At 48.4% G+C, this 26,288-nt stretch overlaps 1 protein-coding gene across 1 annotated transcript; it reads right to left on the bottom strand.

Annotated features, from left to right (window-relative positions):
- Positions 1-298: 298 nt before the first annotated feature.
- Positions 299-23,117, bottom strand: EIF4E2 (eukaryotic translation initiation factor 4E family member 2). Its single transcript, XM_007941817.1, has 7 exons — positions 23,098-23,117; positions 16,951-17,065; positions 15,803-15,937; positions 9,698-9,802; positions 7,063-7,215; positions 6,836-6,972; positions 299-344 (listed from the first exon to the last, which is right to left on the bottom strand). Exons 1-7 carry the CDS (start codon positions 23,115-23,117, stop codon positions 299-301), a joined length of 711 nt encoding a protein of 236 aa, XP_007940008.1.
- Between the last annotated feature and the right edge of the window lie 3,171 nt (positions 23,118-26,288).

Here is a 26,288-nt window from a genome sequence, read left to right on the forward strand (position 1 = left end):
GATTTTCTAGTCCCTGTGGCCTCGTTTTCCAAGATGAAAACAGGCCCAGTGAGGCTGCAGGAGCCGTGTGGGGCTCATGGTGAGCTGACCCGTGAGGCAGAGTCCAGCAGTTCTGGACTCAGGTTCTTCCCTGAGACTGGAATGGGCTCGGTGTTGGCCAAGGTCTGGCTGGGGTAAACAGGAGAGGGGTACCCACTGGGGGGGGGGGGTTTCCTATGGTTGACAAACATGTCACAGGGTTAAGAGAAGATAGACAAGGCCCTACCCTGAGTGTGAGAGACAGAGGGGGAGCGTCCGATCAGCGGCCGCTGCTGCTCACCAGGCCATGAAACTCCTCCCAGGCCCTGGCAGACCAGAGACAAAAACACAACAGCACATTCAGATCAAAAGCTTTCAACAAGGAGAGTGACATGATACCCCAACCCCATTCCGATTCCTCCAGGTCAGGTGGAGCCCATGGGTCCCTGCAGCATGGCAGTTAAGGCTGGCTAGACTGTCCTCCAGCTAGCAGGGGAGCCAGCGGCTCCCAGGGGCAGGTGGCCCTCCCTACGCCCTGAGGATTTGCCATGAAGCTTTGGGAACACCTCCAGTTTACTGCAGTAGAGGGTGCCACAGCCATCCTGCCTTGGGTCCGGGAAGACCAGGTCTCTCCGAGGGTGAAGGCCGTACTCAACAGCCTCATGAGGCCTCAAGGGCAATAAGGAAATCACTCTATTTTCTCTGTTTTCATATTCCCCACCTACCTCTTCTAAACTCAGACCCCAAGTCTCTACCAGGTTCCACAGACTCTCAAAATACTCAACAACTGTATCTCAACGTTTAGGTGGTATAGTGACAGTAGTTCCAGTTTTCCAGGGAGTAAGGCTCATTGCAACTTTCATGCTGATTAGTTCAGTATGTCAAGCTCTTAGAAATCAGGGTTAGAGAGATAAGCCACGTGGACAGGGGTGAAGTCTCTCGGGATGCTCTGCCTACAACAGGTCCTTGGTGAAATGGGATCCCCTAAACCTCCAGAGGCTCCAACCGACCTCCCATTTTCTGAGGAGCTAACTGCCCACCATTTTGCCCCAACCTCTCGTCAGCCCCATTAGGGACAGAATGTCTGGTAAGTTCCCTGGAAATTATATATGAAATGGATCATTTGGTGCTTTTAAATCTACTTTCTCACTGCCTAGGATTCCACTCTTGATGTAAAGGGACAGCATGAAGACCATACCCTAACACTCACTACAGGTTCAGTGTCACGGCCACAAAAATGGATGTCATTCCCAGGCCTTCCACAGAGAGCTTCTCTCTCAACAGGGTGGGGTAGGTACGGAGATCTGGCCCAGTGTCACCACCCAGTTCATCTGCATTTCCCTCCTTTGGGCAGCAGCATTTCCCAGTTAATGATCCATCTCTTAAGAATGAGAGGGCGATGTGTAGTTTCTTCAGTGCGTCACCAAAGCTACCAACACATGCTAACTGAATGAAAGAAAAATGTAAGGATGCCAGCCTGCTAACCTACAAACTGTTTCCCCAGCAAGGTGTGTCCCTCGGCCCCTTCTGGAGATGGTGACGTGATGCATTTGGTGAGTTCATGGTTGAAGACCAGGGCAGAGCAAGGTCTGATGCTTGAGCAAGGCCTCTTTCTAACAGTGAGAGCTCAGGTCTATTTCAAACAATTCAGGCGTCAACAAGAGATTACACAGCTCTGTTGAACTTTTGTCTCATTTATCCATTTTCCAGAAACGCCCACACCTACGCTAGCCCAAACGAGCAGTTCTCTGGGCCAAGGACCTGCCGAAATTGGATCTTCCAACCTCCCCTCTAGTCCATTCCATTCCATTGTTAAAGGGCCTGCCCGGTTTTCTTCACAAGCATTGTCTTCGTATGCTAAGCCTCAACATGAAGAATCTGGGTGAATTTCCCCTCATGTGTTTGGTGGAATTAAAGCTGTTGGTCACAGTCTTTGGTATAATTACCCTTAGTCAGATGTCAACAGCTTGGCAACAGAGACAAACCCACTGCATGAAGCAAAGCTACGTGTGAGCATTTTATCTTCTACCTGGCATCCTAAGCATAGTAGGTAATATTAAAACATCCTTCTTTCAAATGTAAAGAAAGAACAACTTAAATGCTTAAAGTGTTATGGGACTAGAGTTTCTTGGGGGGAAAAAAAAAGATAACAATTACCCTGAGTTGCACATAGCCTGTTTTGAACAGATTCAAATGACAAGTAACTTTAAAGATCATTCTGGTCCCGAGATCTCCTTTCTGGATGCATCTGTACCCCCCTCGTGCCCCTCCCTGAGCCTGGCTCTCAGCCTGGCTCTCAGCCAGCCCCTAGGGATGGCGGGGAATGGGCTCTCTCTTTCTGAACAGCAGCATGGAGGCGCACTTCGTAATGCAAAAAGCCAGACCAGCAACCACGCTGTTGTGACCCAGTGCCACAAGGCTGGGTTTAGCCATGGCAGAAGTGGTGGGCTGCTCCTTGCCTACGGAGTTCAATGCTTAAACCAGGGCTTTAAATCAGTTCATTCTGGTTCGACCTCCTGCTGAGAATGTGCCTCTCCACCCAGACACACTGAATCAGAAACCTGCGTTCCCACGAGACCCATGAGAGTCCTCTGGGGTCTTGTGAGAACGCAGATTCGGATTCAGTGTGTCTGCGGCAGAAAAGCAAGTGCTCAGCAGGGGCTGAGCCAGAAGGGACCGGGTGCAAGTGCCGGCTGTACAATGGAATCCGGATGTGCTGAAGGGTCCCCACCACTCCAGATGTTTCTCCTCCAGAAGAAACTCAGAAGAAACTACTACCCTCACCTTCCTCTGCAGGGCAGGTGGTCTGTCGCCCTCAACTGGGGCCCCCACTGTGGTCCCATCTGTTTCTTTTCTGTTCCAAGCCAGATGTACACAGGGACTCACTGGGACTGTCCTGTCCCTGAAAGGAACCTCCTCACAAGATGCAGCTATCTGACTGGCTCTGGGCCGTTCTACCCTGGGGGTCCTACAACTCTGGGCTATAAGTCTGGCTGGGTAATGTGGTTCCTCAGACCAGAGGAGATGGGGGTCACTTGGTGCTTGCAAGGACCTACCTAGGAAAACTCCATGAAGCCTCAGCCTCCGAAAAGGCGTCATGCACCTGAGCTAACACTCACCAGGGTCCCATTTCTTAAGGGGCCCTATTCCCTTTGGAGGGGGGACAGTTAGCAACGAACAAGGGCAGAGACCAGCAGGCAGCAAAGCTCAGATCAGGAGGGGGTGGTCATCAGCGGCTGGTGGAGCGGCACACCCCTCTCAGCTCTCTGAGGAGCACCGCAGGAGCAGGCCAGCGCAGTGCAATCGGGGGAGGCTGGAAAAGCCAAGTGCAAGAGGACACTGGAAACAGGATTAAAAAAAAAAGTGGAGGCAAAACTACTGGACTGAAAAGTCTAAGCCACTCCTAAAAACGTTCCTGACCACTCCCACAGCCCTGACTGCTAGTCCCTGGGGGAGAGCCATGTACTGCCAGCTCCTTCTTCATTTACTTTGGAATTCTCAAGTCCCAGTAGCTGCTGCTCCTTGGCTCAAACAAAGCCACACCTGTGGAAGGGCCACAAGGAACAGACACAGCACCCAGCTAAGCTGCGCACAGGTGGCAAGGATCAGAGGTGGCAGGTCAGTTTGGCGTTTTCTGATCAACGCGGACTCTGGAAGGTGACATCAAGCTCATTTCCAGGACTAGCTGCAATACAGCAGAGACTGAGGTCACTCCACGTCACACAGCTATGGAAGGCAAGAGGGAGCGGGCCAGGGGACGGCAGCTCTTTGACAAAGCTAAACACACAGAAAAAGGGTCTTTCCATATTCCAGCCAACCCCCATCTTCTAAGTACTTCGACCCATTTTGGGTATGCAATGAACAAAGGAGCAATGACACCAACACCCCTAGAATGTGACATCAGTCCCAAGATGTGTTCCTTGGGACCCCAGGCTGTGTGGAGCCCGGTGGAAAGTCAGGACAGTACAAGCACAGATGTCGCTGCCCCAACCGAACAGCCACTTTAGGAAACTCAACATGAAGCCACAGCCACTTCCACCGATGCTACCAGGAACCTGACCCAGTGTCTGTAAAAATCCTTCTTCTTGTTTTTGGTGGTGGCTCCTCAGAAAACCTAAAGGAACATGAGGTGCTACAACTCTACATGCAGGGGAAGGGCCTACAGGCCAAGCTATAGCACACAGAAGCCAAAGCCACAGAGCACACGAGAGGTCAGTTAAGTGTTCTGGTCAGATATGCCAGGAGCCAACTCGCCCGGGATGCAGATCCCTTCCTGGACCCTGATGCACGGCAGCAGGGGGGCTGGGGACGGGACAGGGTGTGTCTGAGATCTGGGGAGCAGGGCGAGCACAAGAGGAAGATAGCCTGGCTCTGGAGGAAAAGCAGTGGAGAAAGTGGTGACAAGCTGGCGGCCCAGGCAGCTCGGGCCCCAGGGAGAAACCCTGAGAGCACAAAGCAAGGCAGCTGCAGACACACAGCCACGTGCAGGCAGAAGCAGGGCTTCACTCCCAAGCAAGAGGTTTCCTTGAAGTAAAGGCAGAGGGGAAAGGCAGCAAAGCAAAGGCAAGGAGCCCCCGTCTAACTCGACCCGACTTCTCAGCTGAGTCCTCTGTCAGAAACCACTCTGTTCTGGTCATGAGCGTGACTGAACGGGAGGGAAAGTTCAAGGACCAGAAAATGGGGTCTTGTTTTGAGTTGGAAGTCCCCGCATTATGTCAGACCTCAGGAGCTCTCAGACTACACACTATGTGGCACTACACAATGGGCTTATGGAAATGAGACTGGACTCCCTGGCTGGCCCTGCACAGAGAAGCCTGTGCCATCCCTTTATATGGTGACAATCATCTGAAAGGCCACTTCTTGGCTGCGCCACAAAGAGCAAGAGCAGGAGACAAGCTAGTTTAGCACCGTTTATTGAACGATCTCAGCAGCTGGCGTAGCTGCTGGTGTCAGCCTGTTCTGAAAACATCAAATGCTCGTCCAAGTCCTCTCGTCCAGGACAGAAGGATCTTCCAGGTAGCACGCCAACAAAACAAGAGACTCCGGTGGGGCCAGCTTCAGTGATGGTGCCATCCAGAAAGGGACAGGGTCACGGCACATTCACCCGCGTCTTCCAGAGGTTTTGAAAAAGTAGCCTTTGGGGGCCCAGCCTGCCTGGCATTCTAGTGGAAGTGCAAAAAGTTGGCACATTGGGAGAGGAAAGAGGGAGATGCAAGAGAAAGTAGCATCTGGGTCCCCAGGAGGCTTCCTGGTCCCTGCAGGGGCAGGGCTGGCATTGCAGACACAGACCTCTGCTAAAGCCAGGGCAGGAGGCCAGTCAGCTAGCAGACTGAGGCCCAACGTCCACTGGTTTTCCTAGAACTCTGTACAGACTAGAACCCGTTTCCACAAAGCTCAGGAAGAACTGCCTCAGGGTATGAGGAAGGGAGAACAGAGAAGGTAAGGTGATGAACAAGACCGCTTTTCCTTTCCTGGCCAGTTGAAAGCCTTGCTTTGGGGAAGGGTGGCATTTGGGAACCTCAAAAACAAGAATCCTAGAAAAAGCCCAGCCTGGACTGAGCTTGGCTGGAGGGTGGAAACAGAGTAAGAAAACCTGTCTAGAGGAAACCAGTGCTAACACAGGACTAAAGCAAGCAACCGGACCATGGCTAGCTAGTAACAGCTGGTGGCTGAGATGAGTCCCGTCCAACCACTGATTATAGAACAGTGCTGGTGGCAGGGTGCCCAGCTGGCAGCTGGCACTCAGCTGGTTAAGCCAGCTCCACCCACATTCTCTGAGAGTGCATGGGAAAATAGACTCCCAGCACCTGGCTCCTGTGGAACCCAATCATTAGGCTCAGCACTCGTCTTTCATAACGTCGTGATGATGTCACTACTAATGAGGATGAGGACGATAATAATAATATCGGGCCCTGCAAGTGCGTTCTCCACCTGAGGAACATCAGTCCACTAGCAAGGTAAACGGGCCTCATGGCAGCCCTATCAGGGACAGTATTACTGGCCCCCATTTTACAGATGGGGACACTGAAGCAGAGAGGCCAAGAGATTGCCAAAGGCACATATTGTTTTCAGGGTCCAAGGAGGGAACCAGCCCTGACTCCCAGCTTGTAAGCTTGCCCTCCAGTGCTGAGAAAGCCACCAGTCATCCCCACAACTGCTGGCCAGAATCCCCTCAACTTACTGCTGCCACTCACTCTTAGGAGGAGCCAGCTTTTCTGGCGAGTCTCCTCCCCTGGGTCCTAGACAGCTGGCTGAGCCAGTTCTCCTTTGCCATTCGTGTCCCCATTCAATTTTACCCCCCAAACGCACTACTCTGCTGCCTCTACAATTTCAGCTCTGCACAAGAGGAAATGGAGTTGCCATTCCTCAAAGAAGTCAATGTCACAGGACAAAGAGAACAGACTGAAGCTAGCAGGTTACAAAGACATGCAAAAGCAGGGAAGTGGAAGGGCAGGGGAGAGGACTTGGTAGTTCAGTGAAATCTTCTTAAAAAAACAGCAAGAAAAAGAAGAGTGCTTGTCTTTCATTTTAAGACGGTGGTCAGTGAATGAAAGACGACATAGCCTGTACGAACAGAGCGAGCAGGGCAGTGCAGCTGGGTGTCTGCTGAAGGGCCCTCCCGGCTGGAGCCCTGTGGCACTGAGCAGGGAGCCTCACTAACAAAGAACTGCTCCAAGCGGCTGGAAGCCCTAGAGGGGAAGTGGTCTGTCCCTTCTCACCAGTCAGTCTCCTGTACGACCAAACTCCTGTGGACCCAACTACGGACCTGCTTGTGCTGAGCTCAGGGACACCCTCCCCCAGCCCCCCCCACACGTACTTGATGCTGTCGGTGTGGGTCTTGTACTCCATAATGGTATTGGGAGGTAGGTTAAGCACTCGCCGGAGTGTATCCCGGATCCGGGCTGTGGTGGCTTGGTCGCTGGCAGTCTTATTCCATATGGAAATGATATCCTCCTGCAGGAGGAACAGAGGAGTCAAAGCAGACTGGAGGTGGCAAGAAGAACAGGTAACATAAGCAGCGAGACGGGGCCTGGTGCGGCTTACCTGAAACCGGACAGAGACCACAGCCCCACAGATCTCCTCCCCAACCATGAACTGTTCCCCCAACATGGCCAGGATGAGATTCTCCCAGCAACGGGATGCCAAGCCCTTCCGCAGCCGAATAATCCACTTGCCACCATTTTTATTTGCATCATCCTGAACAAAAAGAGAAAGCATTGAACTGGAAGCATGGCCTCACAGTGCTTCTTCTGAGGTTATCCAAAACCACTGCAACCCAATCAAAGGCTGTAATCCCTATAGAAGCAGACTGCCACATCTTTCTCCCACTGGTGGGTTCAAACCACTGACCTTATGGTTAGCAGCCAAGCTAACCAATGTACCACCAGGGCTCCTTCTTTTGCACCTGTGGCAGTTATTTTTACTGCCAAGAATCACTTAAACACTAAGTCTCATCACTTTCCAACTAGTCAACATTACAGGAAAAATGGTGCAGAGCAGGTAGGTGTAGTGAGAGAAGAAACGGGAAGAAAAAACAAAGATCCTTGGTACAAATCAGTCCCCCAAAAAGGCTAACCAGATGCTCCATGAACAATCCTCTCTCCCCCAGAACTACTCTAGGAATCAAAACAAAATGATGTCAGATTCCAAGCACAGATCATTCACTCATTTATTTGCTAAATGTCTACTAGTACAGCATGGCCTTATAACAAGGGCACAGACATGAAACCACTATCACTCCCCAGATCCAGTCTAGCAGAGGAGACAGAGGGGAAAACCGCCAGAGTAATGCAGGGCGCCAGGTGTGGCTGTGCTGATCTGCAAGGTGTGGCTGAAGAATAAAGGATGGTCGGGACACTCTCCAGAGGAGGGAACACTGCAGTCAGGCCTTAAGGGCAACTGGTGACGGGCTCTGCAGGTGTGGGAAGAACACGTCTGCACACGTGCCGACCCGAGACAGGCTGATGCCACCCAGAGGCCCGGCTGCACACAGAGAAGATGGGGAGATGATGGGGGATGAGACTCTGAAGGTAGGTGAGGTTCCAGATCAGGTGAGCAAGGGAAGCCAGGTAGGACTGATAACTGTGGGGTTGGGGAGGGGGGTGATCAGCTCTGTCTCCTTGAAAATGGCCTGGCATCAGGTTAGAAGACAATGACTCAGAGCACTAACACTTGCTCTGGGTCTTCAGGTACTGCCTGCAAGCTTATTTATTTATTTATTTTTTAAATTTTATTTGGATTTGGGTGAAGATTTACAGAGTAAATTCACTTTTCATACAGCAGTTCACATATACTTTGTCTCATGTCATTGACCAAAATTTACAATGCAACAGCTCCCCTCCCACTTCCTCCCCATAGTTACCTCCTCCCAGTGTCCATCCCTTCATACTCTTCTGCACCCTGAGCTATCTCCCTGTGCATAAGCAGCCCTTCCTTCTCCCATGATTGTTCTCTCCAGGGCGTGTGTCTACTTGAGGTAAATGTTTAACTCACGTGCCTGTACTTTGTTTGGCTGGAAACCACAGTTGTGGGTTCAATTCCAGACCTGAAGGGCAGCTAGGGGCCATAGTCTCAGTGGTTACACCAGGCTCCATTGGACCAGCAAACCTGGTCCCCACCTTCTTTTTTTTTTTTTTTGCCTCCAAATGATTTTGAGTTTTGTTCCACATTGTTCTCCCTCTTTATGCAGGATCTCCTACATCCCTTCCAAGTGGATGGCAGTGGTAGCTGGGCACCATCTAGTTCTTCTGGTCTCATAGTTGTATAGGTTGCAGATCGGATGGTGTACCAGTCGCTAGGGCTGATTGTTTCCATTAATTTTGGTTTTCTTCTTTCTTCTTGATGAGGAGAGACCCATTGTTGCATCCAGATGGCAGCTTCCTAGCTTTTAAGGTCCCAGTCGCTACTCGCCAAAGTAGGAGGTGGAACAATGTTTTGTATAGTATGTTATGCCAATTGAGCTTGATGTCCCCTGCGACTATGGTCCCAAGCCCGCAGGATCAACTACTCGGTCCCTCTGGGTAGTTGGCTGTGATCAAGCAATGACCATAACCTTGCCCCTTGACAGCTCTACTATACACCTGGGAATTCTGATCATTCACATCAACTTATAGGCCCATTGTCTGCCAACCCTATATATGATCTTGGATACACTCCCCATTTAGACATACCTAATTGTTTAGCTTGTTCACCCATCTATCCATCCATATACCCATGTTTGCTTTCACTGACAACTCAGTACTGTATATGCAAAAGGGTTCATATTTGTTGTCTATACTGCCCATGTAACTCTCTATGTCTTTCTCATCCTCAATGCCTGCAAGCTTATTTTTGACCCAATTACAGTATATAAAACTATTTTTACATACTATAATTTTATACACACACACAAACAGTTCCATTGCAAAAAGCGTTAATTTTTTAAAATAACACCCTTCACTATTGTTATACCACCACATTAGTGACAAAACAATCCTCAAACACCAGCCAGCACCAGCCTGGACAAACCAGCGATGGGGCTGCTTCCTGCAGGCACTGGCTTCCAGGATACATCCACGAGTGACCAGATTTTGAGCAAAGGCTTAAAAGTACTTTTAACCTCGATAAGGCAAACACAACACAAGACAAAACATGACCAAACCCCTGCCCAGACAAGCAATTCAAGGCTCTCACTGCTCACCTCCCACATGGGCTTAATTCCTTCTTTGAAGAGATGGAAGTCACTGTGGCCTGTCAGGTCCCCGGGACGTACCATGTGGCTGTAAAATCTCCAGAACTGCTCCACCTGTGAAGAGAGGACCCCAGAGAAGTAAAGATGCATCTTTTCTTTCTTACTGCATGCAGCCGAGGAGATTTATTAATGAGGCCATAACATGGAAGGCGCTCCACCACAGGGTGTGCTTTTGAGAGGCTACCTTTCACATGGAGGTTCATGGAGGAAGGAGGGATGTTTGAGGAAAGAAGATCCCACAGTGATCAAGGAAAAACGTAACACTGGCAACACAAGAAAGAACTCTGAGGTGAGAAAGGCCACCTCTGGCCAAGAGTCCTCGCTGGTGAAGCCCGCTGATACACACCTTCCCACTGAAGCTGCTGGGGAACCAGCGGAGGCTGGAGGGGGACCCTGTCTGCACAGTGGAAACCCTTCAGTCCTGAGGCACAGTAAGGGGCACGGACTATGAGCCTGAACCTTTTAGAACCAAATCACTTCTTGATCAAAAACTGTCCTGCTGGCAAATACAAAATTAGCGAGAATGAAATACGTTTACCTCTGTTCAGATACTGAGAACAAAGGACAGACTGAACCATGCACCACACTGCACCATGATGCTCTGCTAAGGCCAAGACAGCCGCAAATCACAAGGACTTATGGTAAAGGCCCTCCTTTGCTACAACAACTGTTTGTTCTTGCCCCTTCTTCACGATCCTATTGGAAAATGAGACTTCACGTTTTCTACCATATGCAACGCTTACTTATACTCACCCTGCTCCTCTGATTGTCTCATTAGTGTCTTGATCAGAAATCACGGCCCTCTTCCCTCATAACTCAGAGAGCACCTCGTAAGTATGAGAGGAAAAGGGAAACCTGCACCAGCCGGAGGAGAAACAGGCGCTAGGTGAACACACAGAGACACCATGATGATGTTGCTGAAGACAGTTACCACAGGCGGAGACTCAGCTCCCACGTACTGATGTCATACCAAGGGAGGACACCCCGTGAAATGGCTGTTCCTTCAGGTGCGTCACAGACCAGGAACAGGGGAAATTTCAAATACATTAAAAAGAAGCCAGGCATGAACCCCACTCCTAGAACTTCAATGCAGTACTCTCAGCTTGGCAGCTGTCACACGGAATTGCACATAGTGATGTAGAACAGTGACTGGTCACACATCTCCAATGAACAACATACGACACCGTCCCCATGCTCACCCAGTGGAAAGAAACACAATGGACGTGCTAGAAACTGCAGCTCACGTTAACTTAGGAACCAGAGGGTGGGTAGTGGGAAGAAGGTACAGACACCCCAACCCCTAGAACCCCAAGAACGGCTTTATTAAAGGTTTTGGCTCCACACCTACAGCTGACTACACAATCTTCTTGCCACATCTTATATCCCAGCCACCAGAGGAACGAGGTGAGCAGCTTGAGAAACATGAACTCTGAAAGCTTCCCCCCTTTCCTTTTGGTTTGTGAACATCCCAACAGAAACCTAAGAATAAAAGATGCGAGGAACCCAGAGCCAGCGTGACATGGCTGCTGGGAACGTAAACAGAAAGGACTAAGAGATGGTCACAGACTCAGGACGCTGAGGAGAGAAGGAATCTTCTCAAGTGCCTCCTTCTTCTGTAGATGAACTTCACACACAGAGATGCTACTTCATGTGTGATCACTAATGCAGCCAAAACAGTTTCAGAGCAATGGGCCCCAGCCCAGATCCAGCACCAGAATGAACAGGCCTCATCACTCCTGTCCAGGTTCTTTCCATTTCCACACACTACCTGCCCCCTGAGCCAGAACCCAACCCAGGCGACTGCCGTCATGTTGATTCTGACTCACAGCGCCCCTAGAGGACAGAGTAGAACTGCCCTAGAGGATTTCTAAGGCATAATCTTTACAGAAGTGAACTACCACATCTTTCTCCCATGGAGTGACTGGTGGGTTTGAACCAATGACCTTTCAGTTTACAGTTGAACATTGAACCACTGCGCCACCAGGGTTCTTTCTACCCCCTTATAGTCACCTTGACTTCAAGAACTTTTAAATGTTGTCAAACACTAAGATAAAGGACCACTGGAAAATACTACATTAGATTTGATCAAAGGCTTTACAATGTAATTATTTTTCTGTGAGGAAGTGAACACTGGTAGCCATTTCCTAATGACATGAATTACTTTCATGTACAGTAAAATTTTGTGCACGAGGGCTACCAACCTAACCACCAAACCAAGCCCAAGCCACCGCCATGGAATCGATTCTGACTGAGTGACCCCCTAGGGCAGAGCAGAGCCGCCCCAGAGGGTCTCAGGGCTGTAAATCTCTATGAAAGCAGACTACTACATCTTTGTCCTGTGGAGAGGCGGGCAGGAGACAACTACCGACTTATGGTTAGCAGCAGAGTGCTTTCACCACTGCGCCAGCAGGGCTAACCTAACAGCATATACCAAACACTGCCACCGAGCCAATGAATAGTGACGCAACACTAACCCAAGATGCCACTGCTGGTCCACGCATTCGACACACACACTTCTCGCCGGGGAAATTCAGATAAGGTGTTTTTCAAACAGGGAAAGAAAAATGCCAGAAATATCCTTAATTACCCCAGAACAACTGAACAGAATCCTTAATGGAAACTCACTCCCCAGTTCAGCTTCTTCTCTGACCACTGGTCTTTAAAGTAATGGCTGCCATGAGACTGGCAACATCCAGGCTCCCAAACAGCCATGATCAAAACTTCTGCCACAGATTCAGGGATGTCAAGAAGATACAGGTACTTTCAGAAGTTTAATTCTATCGGTCTCTTTGCCAAGGATTCCTTTCTCTTCTCACCACCTGTTCAAATTCTTTAAATTCAACCCTAAACCTACTTCCTTCAAAAGGGCATTCCCCAAGTTGGAATTAATTCCCTTTTTCCTCTACCCTCAGTGTGCTAGCCATGCCTTCCTACACACTTCTCACTACCAACCCACCCACCACCACCCACTGCCACCGCCACCTGGGTTCCAACTCATAGCAACCCTATGGGACAGAGTATAACTGTCCTATAGAGTTTCCAAGGCTGTCATCTTCATAAAAGCAGATTGCCTTATCTTTGTCCCACAGTGGCTGGTGGGTTCAAACCTCTGATCTTTTGGTTAAGAGCTGAATGTCCTAACCACTGCACCACCAGAGCTCCTTTGCAGTCAACCAGGAATCAGAAATTCCCAGGCATGTCTTATTTCCCTGCTGAAGGGAAGCCTCTGTCTTCACTCATTTTAGAACCTGAACTCCTTTAACAAATATTCTTTGACTCAAATACGCATTAGCATATGTTTATTTTTAATATTTCAAACTTTAAAAAAAAAAACCTCCATTTAACTGGTGATAAGGCAGTACAAGCCAACGTAAGCACCCAGATCTTTGCTTCTGGCACAGTAATGTTGTTGATCTCACATTAATCAAATGATCTGATTACCAGTTAAACATGTACAGCTGCTAAAAATAAACTGAAAACCACAGTTTGTCTAGCAGGCAACCTATGCCCCAGCCTGAGGCTCAGGGCAGGAGGCGTGAAGTCCCGTGGTGCACATTTTGGCTTGCTGGAGGGGAGAGAGCAGTTGGGCTCTGGAATCTGCCTTCCACAGCCTGCCCACCTGGATTTTCAATCTGGCTCATGATTGAAGGAAAGCACACATATGAAGTACTGGGGCCTTCTCTTTTCTTACTGCAACGTTTACTGTCTGTTACAGTATTCTCCAGTTTTGGCATTTTAAACAGTACAGTAACTCAGTATACTATTTCAAGAAAAGGACAAATCCTGCATTTGATTCTGCCCAGAGATCAAAAGCACAACATAAGGAAAGTACATGAAAATCGTTTGTTTCTTTCTTTTTTTTTTTTACTAAGACTGGTTTTAGCTGCCAACAGCTTCTCAGGCACACTAACCCAGTCGCCTGTAAGGGAGACATGATGGAGCTTGATGCACCCACAAAAACAGTCAGTAAAGATTTCATTTTCTTTCTGGACTCAGGAAATAGGTGCTACTTTACACATAATTGCTAACATATCAGAAGTCTAACGGGAGGTTTTGAAATACAGAAGCAACTTTTGAACTTCACTCTCAACTTTACTGTCAAGCTTCATGAGGGTAGACACCACATACTATGAAATTCTGTATCCCTCACAGTACTTTGCTTATTAAGGACTCACTAAATATCTATTTAAAAAACAAAACCAAAAACAATCCAGACTCATAAAAAATTATGTGTAATCTTTGTGATTCATTTCTAGAGTCTCTACCTATATTTAAAAAGTACTTTTTTTTTTTTTTAAATTATGATTTGGGTGAAAGTTTACAGAGCAAATTCACTTTCCATACAGCAGTTCACATACACTTTGTCTCATGACATTGACTACAATTTCCCACAATGCAACAGATCCCCTCCTACTTCCTCCCCATAGTTACCTCTTCCCTGTGTCCTTCCCTCCCATGCACTTCTGCTCCCCAAGCTGTCTTCCTGTACAGACACAGCCCTTCTATTCTCCCATGATTATTCTCTCCAAGGAGTGTATCTACCTAATATAAATGTTCAGCTCATATGCCTATCTTCTGTTTGGCTGGAAGCCACAGGAGTGGGCTCAACTCCAGACCTGAAAGGCAGCTAGGGGCCATAGTCTCAGGTTCCACCAGACTCTATCAGACCAGCAAACCTGGTCCTTTTTCTTTTTTTTTTAGGATTCTGAGTTTTGTTCCACATTGTTCTCCCTCTCTATCTGGGATCTCCCATACAGATCCCCCTCCAAATGGTTGACAGTGGTAGTCAGGCACCATCTAGTTCTCCTGTTCTCACAGTCATATAGGCTGAGGATCGCATGGTGTACCAGTTGCTTAGATCTTTTGGTTAAGATCGTTGGTTTTCCTCATTCTTCTTTGCTCTGGACGAGAAGAGAACATCATTGCATTGAGACGGTCGCCTGTAAGCTTTTAAGATTAAAAGATTAAAAGATTGGTCACTACTCGCCAAAGGAGGATGTGGAACAATGCTTTTGTGTAGTATGTTATGCCAAATGAGCTTGATGTCCCCTGTGCCCATGGTCCTGAGTCCACAGGTCCAACTCCTCGCTCCCTTGGGGTAGCTGGGTGTGGCTAAGAAATGACTACAACTTTGTCCTTTGTCAGCTCTATTATATACTTGGGAATTCTTACAAAACATACAAATATGTTTGTAGAAACACTGTCTGCCAACCTTGGACATGACCATGGACACACTCCCCCCTGCATAGACATACCTAATAATTCAGCCTGTCCACTCATCTATCCACCCATAGAACAATGTTTGCCATCACTGATAATATAAAACTAGGTATGCAAAAGGGTTCATCTTTGTTGTCTTTACCTCCTCTGCACCTCTCTATGCCTTCCTCTTCCTAAAGAGTACCTGTATTTTAAGGAGCTCTGGTGGCACTAACCATTAGGCTGCTAACCAAAATGTCAGTAGCTCAAACCCACCAGCCAGCAGTTCATAAAATCGACAATCTTGGAAACCCTATGGGGCAGTACTACTCAGTCCTCTAGGGGCACTATGGGTTGGAATCACTTGATGGCAGAGGGTTTTGTATTATTTAAATACCTATATATTTGTATTATTCTCTTTTCATCAATTCCATAATTCACATATTTTCTGATACTTCTGTATACTACCTGGAAGAGTCCTAGGGGCACAGTGGTTAAGCTCTAGGCTACTAACCTAAAGTTCGGTGGTTCAAACCCACCAGCGGCTCCATGAGAGAAAAGACCTAGTAATCTGCTCCCATAAAGAGTTCAGGCTAGGAAACCCTATGAAGTAGTTCTACTCTGTCCTATAGGGTTGCTATGAACTTGCCATTAACCTGAAGACACACAACATGTAGGTTACCTATGGGTAGCTAATGAGAAACCCAAGAACGAACAAATCTGGCCTCAAGAACTCAGGTCAGCTGATCATGGAAACCAGAATGTTAACAAGGATACCAAGAAGGTCAAGAATGATATAAATATAGGTATGAATGTACCAGCCAGGCTCAGTACATTAAACTACTCAGTACTCACAGATGCAAAGGTGCCAATCTGTTTGATATTCTGCTCATAGCTCTGTGAGCTAGTGGGCCGGCCGGGGGTTCTCCTGGAGTACCAGAAAGTGTAGTTGTACTGCAGGGGATGCTCTGCTGGTCCAGGGACAACAGCCTGTGGAATGAAGAAGGAGAGTTAATCCTAGGCATTTTCACATGCTCTGAAACTAAAATGCACTGGACAGTGTCATCCCTTACCACCTCCACAATTAAAAAGGATATGTCCTGAGTTACCTGCAATGAGCCCAAGATGCTGCTGCATGAAATTTCTTTAGTCTCAACTGATTCTAAATTCCTTGTTCTTACAGCTTCTGTAACTCTCTACCACCCGTTATAGACATTTATATGTATATCTTATCTGAATGTACTCCCAGCCCAAGCACTGCCTTTTCTATGACATTCTACCGTGTACTGGCATGTGACCTTGGGCCAGCTGTTTAACCTGTTCACGCCTTAGTTTTCAATCTGCAAAGTGGGAAAAATAATAATGCCCACTCCACAGGGCTGCAGAGAAGATCAAGTGGGTTAATACATGTACAATGCTTAGCACAGCACCTAGCATGTAGGAAGTGCTCAATAAAAGCCAGCCACTGTTATTATTGGTACCACTGACTGGAAGCTCCTTGGAGCAGTCTTACTTACCTCTATGTGCTCTTAGTACCTGGCACAATGCTTGCACTCAGAGAGAACTCGATATTATAGAATGAATGACTGCCCTGATATTTCAAGGAAAAAATGGATCCAACTACCTCCCATTCTCTGAGCTTTTTTTTTTTCCTTCAACTCACTTTCAGTGTAGACTACTATTAACTAAAAAATAAAGAGCCTTCCATTGCAAGGGGCACACAGGATTTTAAATATTCAGCAGCCGCTTATGAGGCAACACCCAGCCTTACTAACTTCTACTGTTATGATCCCCAACCTCAGACTAGGAGAATGAGGGCAAGAAGACAGCACTTCAAGACCCTGTGGCAGGAGAAAGTGCTAAACCCCAAAATGAACTCCATGATTCTACGATCCAAACAGGCTGCTGCCCTATCAATCTGCTATCTACCAGACAGACAGAGTCCCCAAGATACCCAAGTGTCTCAAAGCCAGAGGCAACCTCCCCATGCAGTACAGACTCACCTTCCTCTTGCTGCTGGTCTGACTCTTGTCTCGTTCCGTTTTTTCCTTCTCACCATCTTTCTGTGTGCTGTTTTCTTCATTCTGGTCATGGTCCCCACTGTCATCATCTTTCAAGCTGAATGGGAAAGCAAAACAATGTCATCCTATGACTAAGCTGATTCTCACTTAACTGAACAGAGCCACCAGCTCACACAAACTACCATGTAACCAACCTGAAGTCACTCAAAAGGAGATGCACATGAGGTAAGGTCAGGGGAACAAAGAAAAGTAAGAGACACGTTCAACACAAACAAAAGGCCAATCTGCTGACTGGCCACCTCCACAAAGCACTGTCTGCCATTTTTTAACAGGCCAAAAGGGAAACAAGAGGCAAACAATTTAAAGGATTGTTTTCTTTGCCAAAAACAAAGAGTCAATAATGAGACTAGCATCTGGATTAAATAACTGCTTTGGTATTTCAAAGGAGTTCTGGCGGCATGGTGCCTAAAGCATTTGACTGTTAACCAGAAGGCTGGTGGTTCAAATCCGTCAGCCACTCCACAGAAGGAAGACTGGGCGATCCACTTCTGTGAAGATTTATCACCTCGAAAACCCAATGGGAGTCACTGAGTCAGAATTGACTCGATGGCAGTGAGTTTTGTTTTGAGTGAGTTTTGGCATTTCAAGTGAATTTAAAAAATATACCCATCTCTTTTTCCACTTCTTCTGACCAGCTCCTCTATGCACCCTTCTCCATTGAGACTGCTTCATTCAGGCCCTCTTTTCTGGTCATCTCAATTGTTACAATAAACTCCTAAATGGTCTCCCTCACTCCAATCTTTCACCCTATAGTCACCCACCACACTGCCACTATCATGATCTTTCTAAGTGTAAATCTGCCCATGTACCTGCCTGAAACTCTCAAAGACCCCTTAGTCTTTGACACCTATCCTTCGGGATAGGAGCTCTGGTAACATAGTGCCTAAGGCACTCGACTGCTAACCAGAAGGCTGGCAGTTCAAACTCCTCGGAAGGAAGGTTGGGCAATCTACTTCCGTAGTGATATCGCCTCAGAAACCCAAGGAGGGGTCACTGGGAGTCTGGGCTGACTCGACAGCATACAACGACAACAACAATCCTTCAGGATAGAGTACAAGGAAAGTAAGATCCTCTAGAATCCAACTCCTGCCTGCCTCCCAATGGCATCCCCTTACCCTCTCCCTCCTCCAGAGCACCCTGTTACTCTGCACACCCTGTCAACCTGAGGTGCTGCTCCTTCCACACCTGTTGTTCCCACTGAACGAGGGGGCATGTGTGTTGTTTCCTTAAAGCAGTGTCTTACTCATCTAGGTCTCTAGCACTGAAGACAGAAGATGCTCAATCAATGCTGAATGAAAAGGAAGAAAAATGCCTGAAAGAAGGACTAAATATTCTCTTGTCTTAGAACAACAGAGTCAAATGCATCTTGTGCGCTACCCTTTTAGGAGTGACATTACCAAGGCATTCAAGTACACCGGAAGTTCACTGGATTGAAAATAAAAAAAAAGATAAGCAAAAAGGAAGTTCACAAAGACAAGAAGAATGCTATTTACTGTAGAGCTAGACCATTAACCCACCATGGCTCTTCTCAGAAATCACCTTGTGGGCCCTAATGACTCATGTACAGTGAAACGATTAGGCGATTCTCAAGAAAGATACTGGAAGTGCTCAAATTATACTCAAATGATATTACCCTACACAGACATGGAAATGTGTTATAGTCTTTTGTTTTTTTGCCTATGAATTCCCAGTGCTTAATGTATGAAAAAGGCAGAATACACATTAGAGCAGATGAAGTAGCCATGTTTGGGAGTGCCTGCCCTGCCCATTTCACAGCCCTAACTGTTGAATATACTGAGTGGTTGTGCCCTGTGCCATGACTCTCCCCGTTTCCACCCTGACCAAGACACAGGCCTACGAAGGGCACCTGACCAGCCTGGCATTAACCTATGCCGCAGGGCCTTCAAAAATCCTTGCAGGTTTCCTCCTCAGCTTTTCTTCCAAGAGATGAATGGTCACACACTCAGGAGGTGGGGCTGCCAGAGGATCCAGACATGAAACTCCACGAGGGAATAAAGCCAATGTGCAAAAGCAGAGAAAGCGCAGGAGGGAGAGAGGAGCCGGTGAGTGGAAATCAGAGGGGGTACGGCGTTTGTCCCTCTGCCTGGGGCAGCTTTCCCTGGCCCTCAGTGAGACCAGATCTGTGCTTATAATACAACTTGACTTGATCTGGTTTCCTTTCGCAAAGAAGCCTGGAGTCCACAAGCCTCGAGGATTAAACACGAGCATTATAGAGCATCTACTGCATGTATCAGCTTCTAAGAAGAACCAAGAGACAGAGTGCCTGTCCCCAAGAACCCTACTTGAGGAGATGAGGTATACCTGCATTCATGCCTCAGCATGAGACAAAGGCCTGGAGATGTCTGGCCCCAACTGAGCCTACACGTGTCCCAATGCCATCTTCTGCCTGGTCCCAACAGACTCTTTTCACTCCAGCCATGTGAACCTATTTGCAATTCCCTGTCACACGATGTGATCTCTCCTCAGAAAGGCCCTCTTTCCCAGCTAACCTGTCCTTCAGGACTCAAACGTGGGGTGGGGGTGGGGGGCACATGACAGACATCCTCTTGGAAACATTCTCTCACCTCTAACTCAGCCTCCCCTCTTCTCAAGCGCCCCGTATCAATGCTTGACCGTGTCCCACCTATTCCATAACAGCCAGCTGTCTCCTGACCAAGACCACACTACGGGGTTTTCTACAGCTTAGCTCTCTTCTTTAGGGCCACCCCCAGGGATGCACACTGTTTTCCTCTCTCCTCAGCTCCCAACCCCACTATATACTCCGGGGTTCCCTCCCTTTAAATCTGGGTTGAAGAGAGGCACAGCAACCCAAGCATTTCCTAGCCCCAAAGCAAAGCACTTAAATTCATTTCTTGTTACTGGCTTCGCTGCTAATCGCTTTTAGGAAACAGAAAAGGTGTGACAAAAAATAATGAAGAATTACGCCACTGCTCCCTTGGGGGGGCACTTACCTCCCACCTCCCCTCAGGGATGTAAACAGAAGTCCTAAAGAGGCTTCAGGTTTGTGTAGTGCTTTTATTTCTTGAAGGCAGAGCTCACCAATCCCCCCCAACCCCCACCCTGAGCCTACTCTAGGCAAGCCATTCGCATTCTCTCTTCCAGGGGCTACTATCCCAGGTGAACGCTGGATGGGAGCCAAGATGCAATCCAGACGGAAAGCTCAGCGCTCCCTCAACTTGGACACAGTGATCATCTCTGTGATGTTCCAGACTGCGTGACACCTTGTGAGCTCACCCAGTTTCTGCTCATCCATGACTAGACCATTCCTTGAGGGTAGAAACTCCATCTAATTCATCTTTCAATCTCCAGCAGTAGACAGTGACATAAAACAAACACATGTTTAATGGATAAGTTTTTAAAATCAAAGCCACCCAAGGTAGTATGTATGGGTAATGCTAAATGAGCGGTTCAGATGATAGTTGAGAACGGGCCTAAAACGAACAGAATAATGTAGGATGGGTACAAAACTCATGGCAGTTGGGACAACTGTCCCAGGGAAAGCAGGTTAAAGGCTTCACGTGTTAATAGGATCAAAGGCAAAGGAAGTTAACACCTTGATGGGTCTACCAAAACAACCCTAGCAATTACGACCTCAGGTTACATTCATAGATGATCCAACAGTGATCAGAGCCCGTTAGATTCTACTACTGGACTCAGCTCCAGGCACCGGACTTCCAGCAAACCGGAACATGTTCTGAGGAGCGATGCGGTGAAGAAAAGACTCCAAAAGATGTAAGGATGGTCTAAAAACTGCAGAATTTTGGCATGAGAAACAAAACTGGGGCATGGTGCTGTTCTGAATTGCGGATTTCAAAGGGAAAAAAAGCTCTGGTTCTTTTTCTGCATAGCTAGGGAACAGGTATTTAAAAATTTCTGGCTCAGTATAAGGAAAAGTTAATGATTAGAACTTAAAAATGACTCTGGTGAATTATGTTGTCCCCAAAGTGCTCGAACCAAGGTTCAACAACAAACCTAGGTTTGAATCCCACCATATGGCCCTTCCTGTTGTCCTGGGCAAATTACTCAACCTCAGAGAGCCTCATTTTCCTTGTCTATTAAAGGAGTTAACAATATCCCCTTTACAAGGTAGTTAAAAGGGATCAAATCAATATATGCAAAGTATCCAACGAGATCCATTCTTCTCCTTAGTTGACTGAATATCCTCAAGTGATTTGGGTAGGCCTGGACCAGAAGATCCACAAAGCGCCTCCTTAAGATGCAATTCTGATTTACTCCAGTCAGCTGAGGTAGGGGTAGGAGGAGGCAGAAAGCACAACTGAGCTTAGATCTGGAGCTCAGAATTGCTAGGCTTATGATTGGGCATGGGGTTAGCTAAACAGCAACAGACTGAGGAAGGGTTCTGCCAAATTTTCTCAAGTAGTACAGACCTCTCAGCCACTAGCAAACAGTCCAGGGGACCCAGCACCCCTGCATCTATACCCCCGTACTCACTATATGGGGAAAACCCCAAGCAGGTCACCACCTAAACTCCTAGCAGGTCCAATGTGCACTATACCTCATTACTCAGCAGTTCTGAACTAAACCCACTGCTATGGAGGCTCAACGAGCTCAAAGCCAGCAAGGGTTGTGATGCTGGTACAGGATCACCCAACGCATAAGGTCACACCCAAGGTCACCAAGAGTTAGAGCTGACCCCAAGGCAACTAACAATGGTTGGCAATTCACAAACTCTGTTTAAACTTGGCTGAATGTAATTCAGTCCTTATCACACCCCAGTGAGACAGAGGGGAACCAACCACTGAGGAGTTTGGGCAAAAACCGCCAGCTGGAGGCTGGGTAACCTTCCCCGCTATCAAAATGCTGGTGGGTCTGGATTGGAAATCTAGAGAAGGCAGATGTACTATAGATGTCTAACACAACCAGAAGGAAGGTAAGAATATCATCTACCTAGGAAGATAGGGAGCTCTGGTAGCATAGTGCCTAAGGTACTTGACTGCTCACCAGAAGGCTGGCGGTTCAAACCCACCAGCCACTCCTCGGAAGGAAGGTTGGCCAATCCTACTTCCGTAGTGATACTGCCTCGGAAACCCAAGGAGGGGTCGCTGAGTCGGTCCGACTCGACGACACATAACAACAAAGATACAATGGCTGCCGGGAAATGCGCAAAAGCACTTTTTACGTTTCCCTCCCTCAAAAACCAAACTCACTGCCGTGGAGTCGGATCGGATGCATAGCCACACCTTCTTGGGTTTCCGAGGCAATAGGTGTCTCTACGGAAGTAGATTGCCCCATCTTCCTTCCGAGGAGCGGCTGGTGGGTTTGAACGGCCAGCCTTCTGGTTAGCAGTCAAGTGCCTTAGGCACTACGCTACCAGAGCTCCCTGTCCCTCCCTGCACTTCCCAGTTGCACGATATTTGAACTAGGAATGGGGGCACCCGCAGAAGCGTTAGAAAGCAATGACCAAGTAGACCAGTTGGGCAAGAAACTGACCAGCTCTTGGGAAGAGTGTTGGAAGAAGGGAAGGCGGGGGGCAGGCGAAAGGAAAGAGGCAGAAGTCTCAGAAGACGATAAGAATTCCCTAACTGGGCAGCCACTGTGCTGATCCCACAGTCACATTACCTCACTGCTCTGCCAAAGACCCCATTTCGCAGATGACAAAACTGAGGCTCACAAAGGAGAGGTGACCAGCCCACAGCCCAAGCTACAGAGAGTCTGGGAAGAAAGCTGGACTCAGAGGCTAGGAGGCAAGGCTGAGGAAACACCCAAACCGCCGAGGTCTCCACCCTCCACGCCGCTGGCAACCGGCACCCAGCGGGGCGGGGCGTCCGAAAATCTCCCCGGCGGCACGGCCACCCTTTCCCGGCCGCCGCGCTTCGCCCTCAGCCCGGACGGCCCTGGGGTCCTCAGGACCCCTGCACCTTGCACCCTCGGCCCCCTCCTCCCCGCTGGCCGCCTGGGCCCGGCCGGCCCACAACTCGAGTCTGGAGGGCCGAGGGACACAGTGTGCGCCGCGGTTGGCGGGGGCAGGCGCAGGGGAACGGCTGGGGGAAGGGACCCGGGGGAGGGAGACGGCCACGCGCTACTCACGCGTCGAACTTGTTGTTCATCCTCTCACCGCCGCCTTCGCCACTGCCTCACGGAGTGACTTCCGCTCGGCCGGGTCCCTCCGCCTTGGGCCCGGCCACTTCCGGTAGCGCTAGGAGCAGCGGAACGTCGGCGCGCAGGCCCGGCGGGGGGCGGGAATCCCGGGACGCCCGCGGAGGGCGGCTGCGTGGCAGCGCTCGGCGGGGGCGGGGCTGCGGCCGTGGCGCTGGCGCTGTCCGGGTCCTGCGTGTCCGCACCTCCTGTGCTCCTAGGAAGCATGTCCTGGGCCGTGCCTGCAGCGGGCTCGCAGAAAGTACCCTCGCGGAGTTGAGGGCGCAGCCTCTGCACTCACTTTGTTGTGTGCCACGGCGTGGATTCCGATTCATAGTGACCTTCTGTGACCGAGTAGAACGAGCTCCATAGGCTTTCCTAGGCTGTAATCTTTTCCGGAGCAGATTGCCAAGCCTTTCTCCCGCAGTCACTAGTGGTTTTCAACTGCCAACCTTTCTGTTAGCAGCCAGCACCAGCAGGGCTCCTTCTGTAATCACCACCTGCTGATTATCCTGCCTCCTACCTCGAGCCTCTGTGCAGAGAAGGGATACCTGGTATCTTCCCGTAACCTTTCCACCTTTCCAAGGCTAGGATCCGTAAAGATTTATCGCCTCGGAAACCCTATGGGGGGTCGCTATGAGTCGGAATCGACTAGATAACTGTGACTTTGGTTTGTTTTCTTTAAGGCTAGGTTACTACACCACCTACCTTTTGCAGCGTGTAATCCACAAGATTATCAATGTCAAACACTGGACACAATATCTAGTTTTAAAAAAAAAAAAGAAAACCAAACTCACTGCCGAGGCGTGGGCTCCGACTCATAGCAACCCCTCCTTGGGTTTCCCAGGTGGTGGTCGTGGTTGTTGTTATGTGCCCTGGAGTCAGACCAACTCATAGCGACCCCTCCTTGGGTTTCCGAGGCAGTATCTCTACGAAAGTAGATTGCCTCATCTTCCTTCCGAGGAATGGCTGGTGGGTTTGAACCGCCAGCCTTCTGGTTAGCAGTCAAGTGCCTTAGGCACTAAACCACCAGAGCTCCTAGCCTAATACAAGTAACCCTTAATAAATGGTAATGAAACCAAGTAAAGTCAAAACTATTTCCCCACCCTGGTTAAGGCAGATAATTAGGATAGGACCCCAGATGGGAATAGATAAGTAAACTTAATTACCCTCAATTATTTCCTCACCCCTGACCACGGTTGGAGATAGATGAGTAAAACACATAGGACCCCGGTTGGAGACAGGTAAGTAAATATAACAAGCTTAGTTCCTTAAGAACTGAATGGAAAAAAAAAATCTTTCCTGCTATTTCCTTAGACACAGGTAATAAACATGTTAATGTGTCTTAGAAAATAACTTGAAAACTAACTCTGGCCCGGACATGCACAGTGGGACAGAGAGGAACAAAGTTACTGGGAACTAACACTCTCTCCTCTGCCTAAGCCCTGATCAGCTGATGACTAGAAGCTGGTGTGACTCATCCAGTACACAAGCGCACTGGGTCAAAATGCTACTGTCCCTTTAAACCCAGGCAGAAGAAATTTCAGCCAATGGTCAACCATCTCACACCCAAATTCCTGAAATTTTTATGGATATTCATAACCCTCTCTTCTGAAGCCTACAAAACTGTAATTCGATGGAGTTTCAGGGAGTCAGATCTGGGTATGGGTACCCCTGCCTCCTTGCATTGCCGCTTTGCAATAAATAATTTTCTCTCCTCTTAATCACTTGGTGTGATAGTTGGAGCTGTGTGTCAACTTGGCTGGACCCCAGTTCGGTGTGGTTGTTCCCATGATGGGATCAGATGACTGTGTTCTGAGTGGCCAGTCTGCCCAAGGGGAGTTTCCCTAGGGGTGTGGCCTGCTTGCAATGATATCCAAGGACATCCTGGAAGAGCCGCATTCCTTAAGGGGTTGGAACGCTGGTGTGCGAATTACAGACTTCCATGAGTGAACAGCCCACCGCTCGGCCTGGAGATCTCGGATTCGTCTTTTGTTGGAGTCAACAACCAGTGTACTGCAAGCCAGCTTGAATCTCTCAGCTCCCCTGTGCTTGCGGAAGCCAAGGCGGCCGCAAGCCCCATCTCCTCCAGAGACTTGGACTTTTCGACTTGGACTTGTCGGCTCCTATACGCTTGTGAGCCATTTTCCTAAGATAAATTTCTCTCTCTCTCTCTCTCTAAATATATATATACACTTTGCTGGTTTTTGTGTTTCTCTAGAGAACCCAATCTAACACACTTGGTATGTAAACTGTTTTGGCCTGACTGCACATGGGGCAGGGACCTGCGTTTGGTCCTATTTCAGTAACTGTTGTTTTTCCTTGTTAAGAAAATAACTCCAGTCATCCCTTGGTAGGTATCCGTGGGGGATTGGGTCCAAGACCCTCGTGGCTACCAAAATCTGTGGATGCTCCAGTATCTTACGTAAAATGGCATAGTATTTGCATATAACCTACACCCATCCTCCCATATGCTGTAAATCATCTCTAGATTACTCATAATAGCTAATACAATATAAGTGTTGTGTAAATAGCGATTGCTTTGACCACTTAATCATTTTTTTTCCCAAAAAAACCAAACTCATTTCCGTCTGGTCTATTTCCACTCAAAGCGACCATCCTTGGGTTTCCCAGGTAGTATCACTACAGAAGTAGATTGCCCAATCTTCCTTCCGAGGAGTAGCTGGTGGGTTTGAACTGCTAGTCTTCTGGTTAGCAGTCAAATGCCTTAGACAGTATGCCACTTTTTTAAAAGCCATTTTATTTTTCACAGAAACAAAGGGTGCACATAAGTAGCAAATGAAGGGGACTCCAGGTGGATAATGTTCAAAGAATGCTGGAGAGCCACTTGGGATCTGTACAAGGGTGGGAAACCATAGCAGGGGCCTGGTGCACTGTAGTGCCAGTCGCGTGGCAAATTCAAGTTTTGTTATCTGGAGTTTTTTTTTTTTTTTCCTGAATATTTTTGATCCACAGTTGGTTGGATTCTACTGTATTGTTATGCTGGTTGTTGTTGTTATGTGCCGTCGAGTCAAACCCGACTCATAGCGACCCCTCCTTGGGTTTCCGAGGCAGTATCACTACGGAAGTAGGATTGCCCAACCTTCCTTCCGAGGAGTGGCTGGTGGGTTTGAACCGCCAGC

Source organism: Orycteropus afer, unplaced genomic scaffold (assembly GCF_000298275.1).
Source record: "Orycteropus afer afer isolate SDZICR_OR568_19922 unplaced genomic scaffold, OryAfe1.0 scaffold00006, whole genome shotgun sequence".
Lineage (NCBI taxonomy): Eukaryota > Metazoa > Chordata > Mammalia > Tubulidentata > Orycteropodidae > Orycteropus > Orycteropus afer.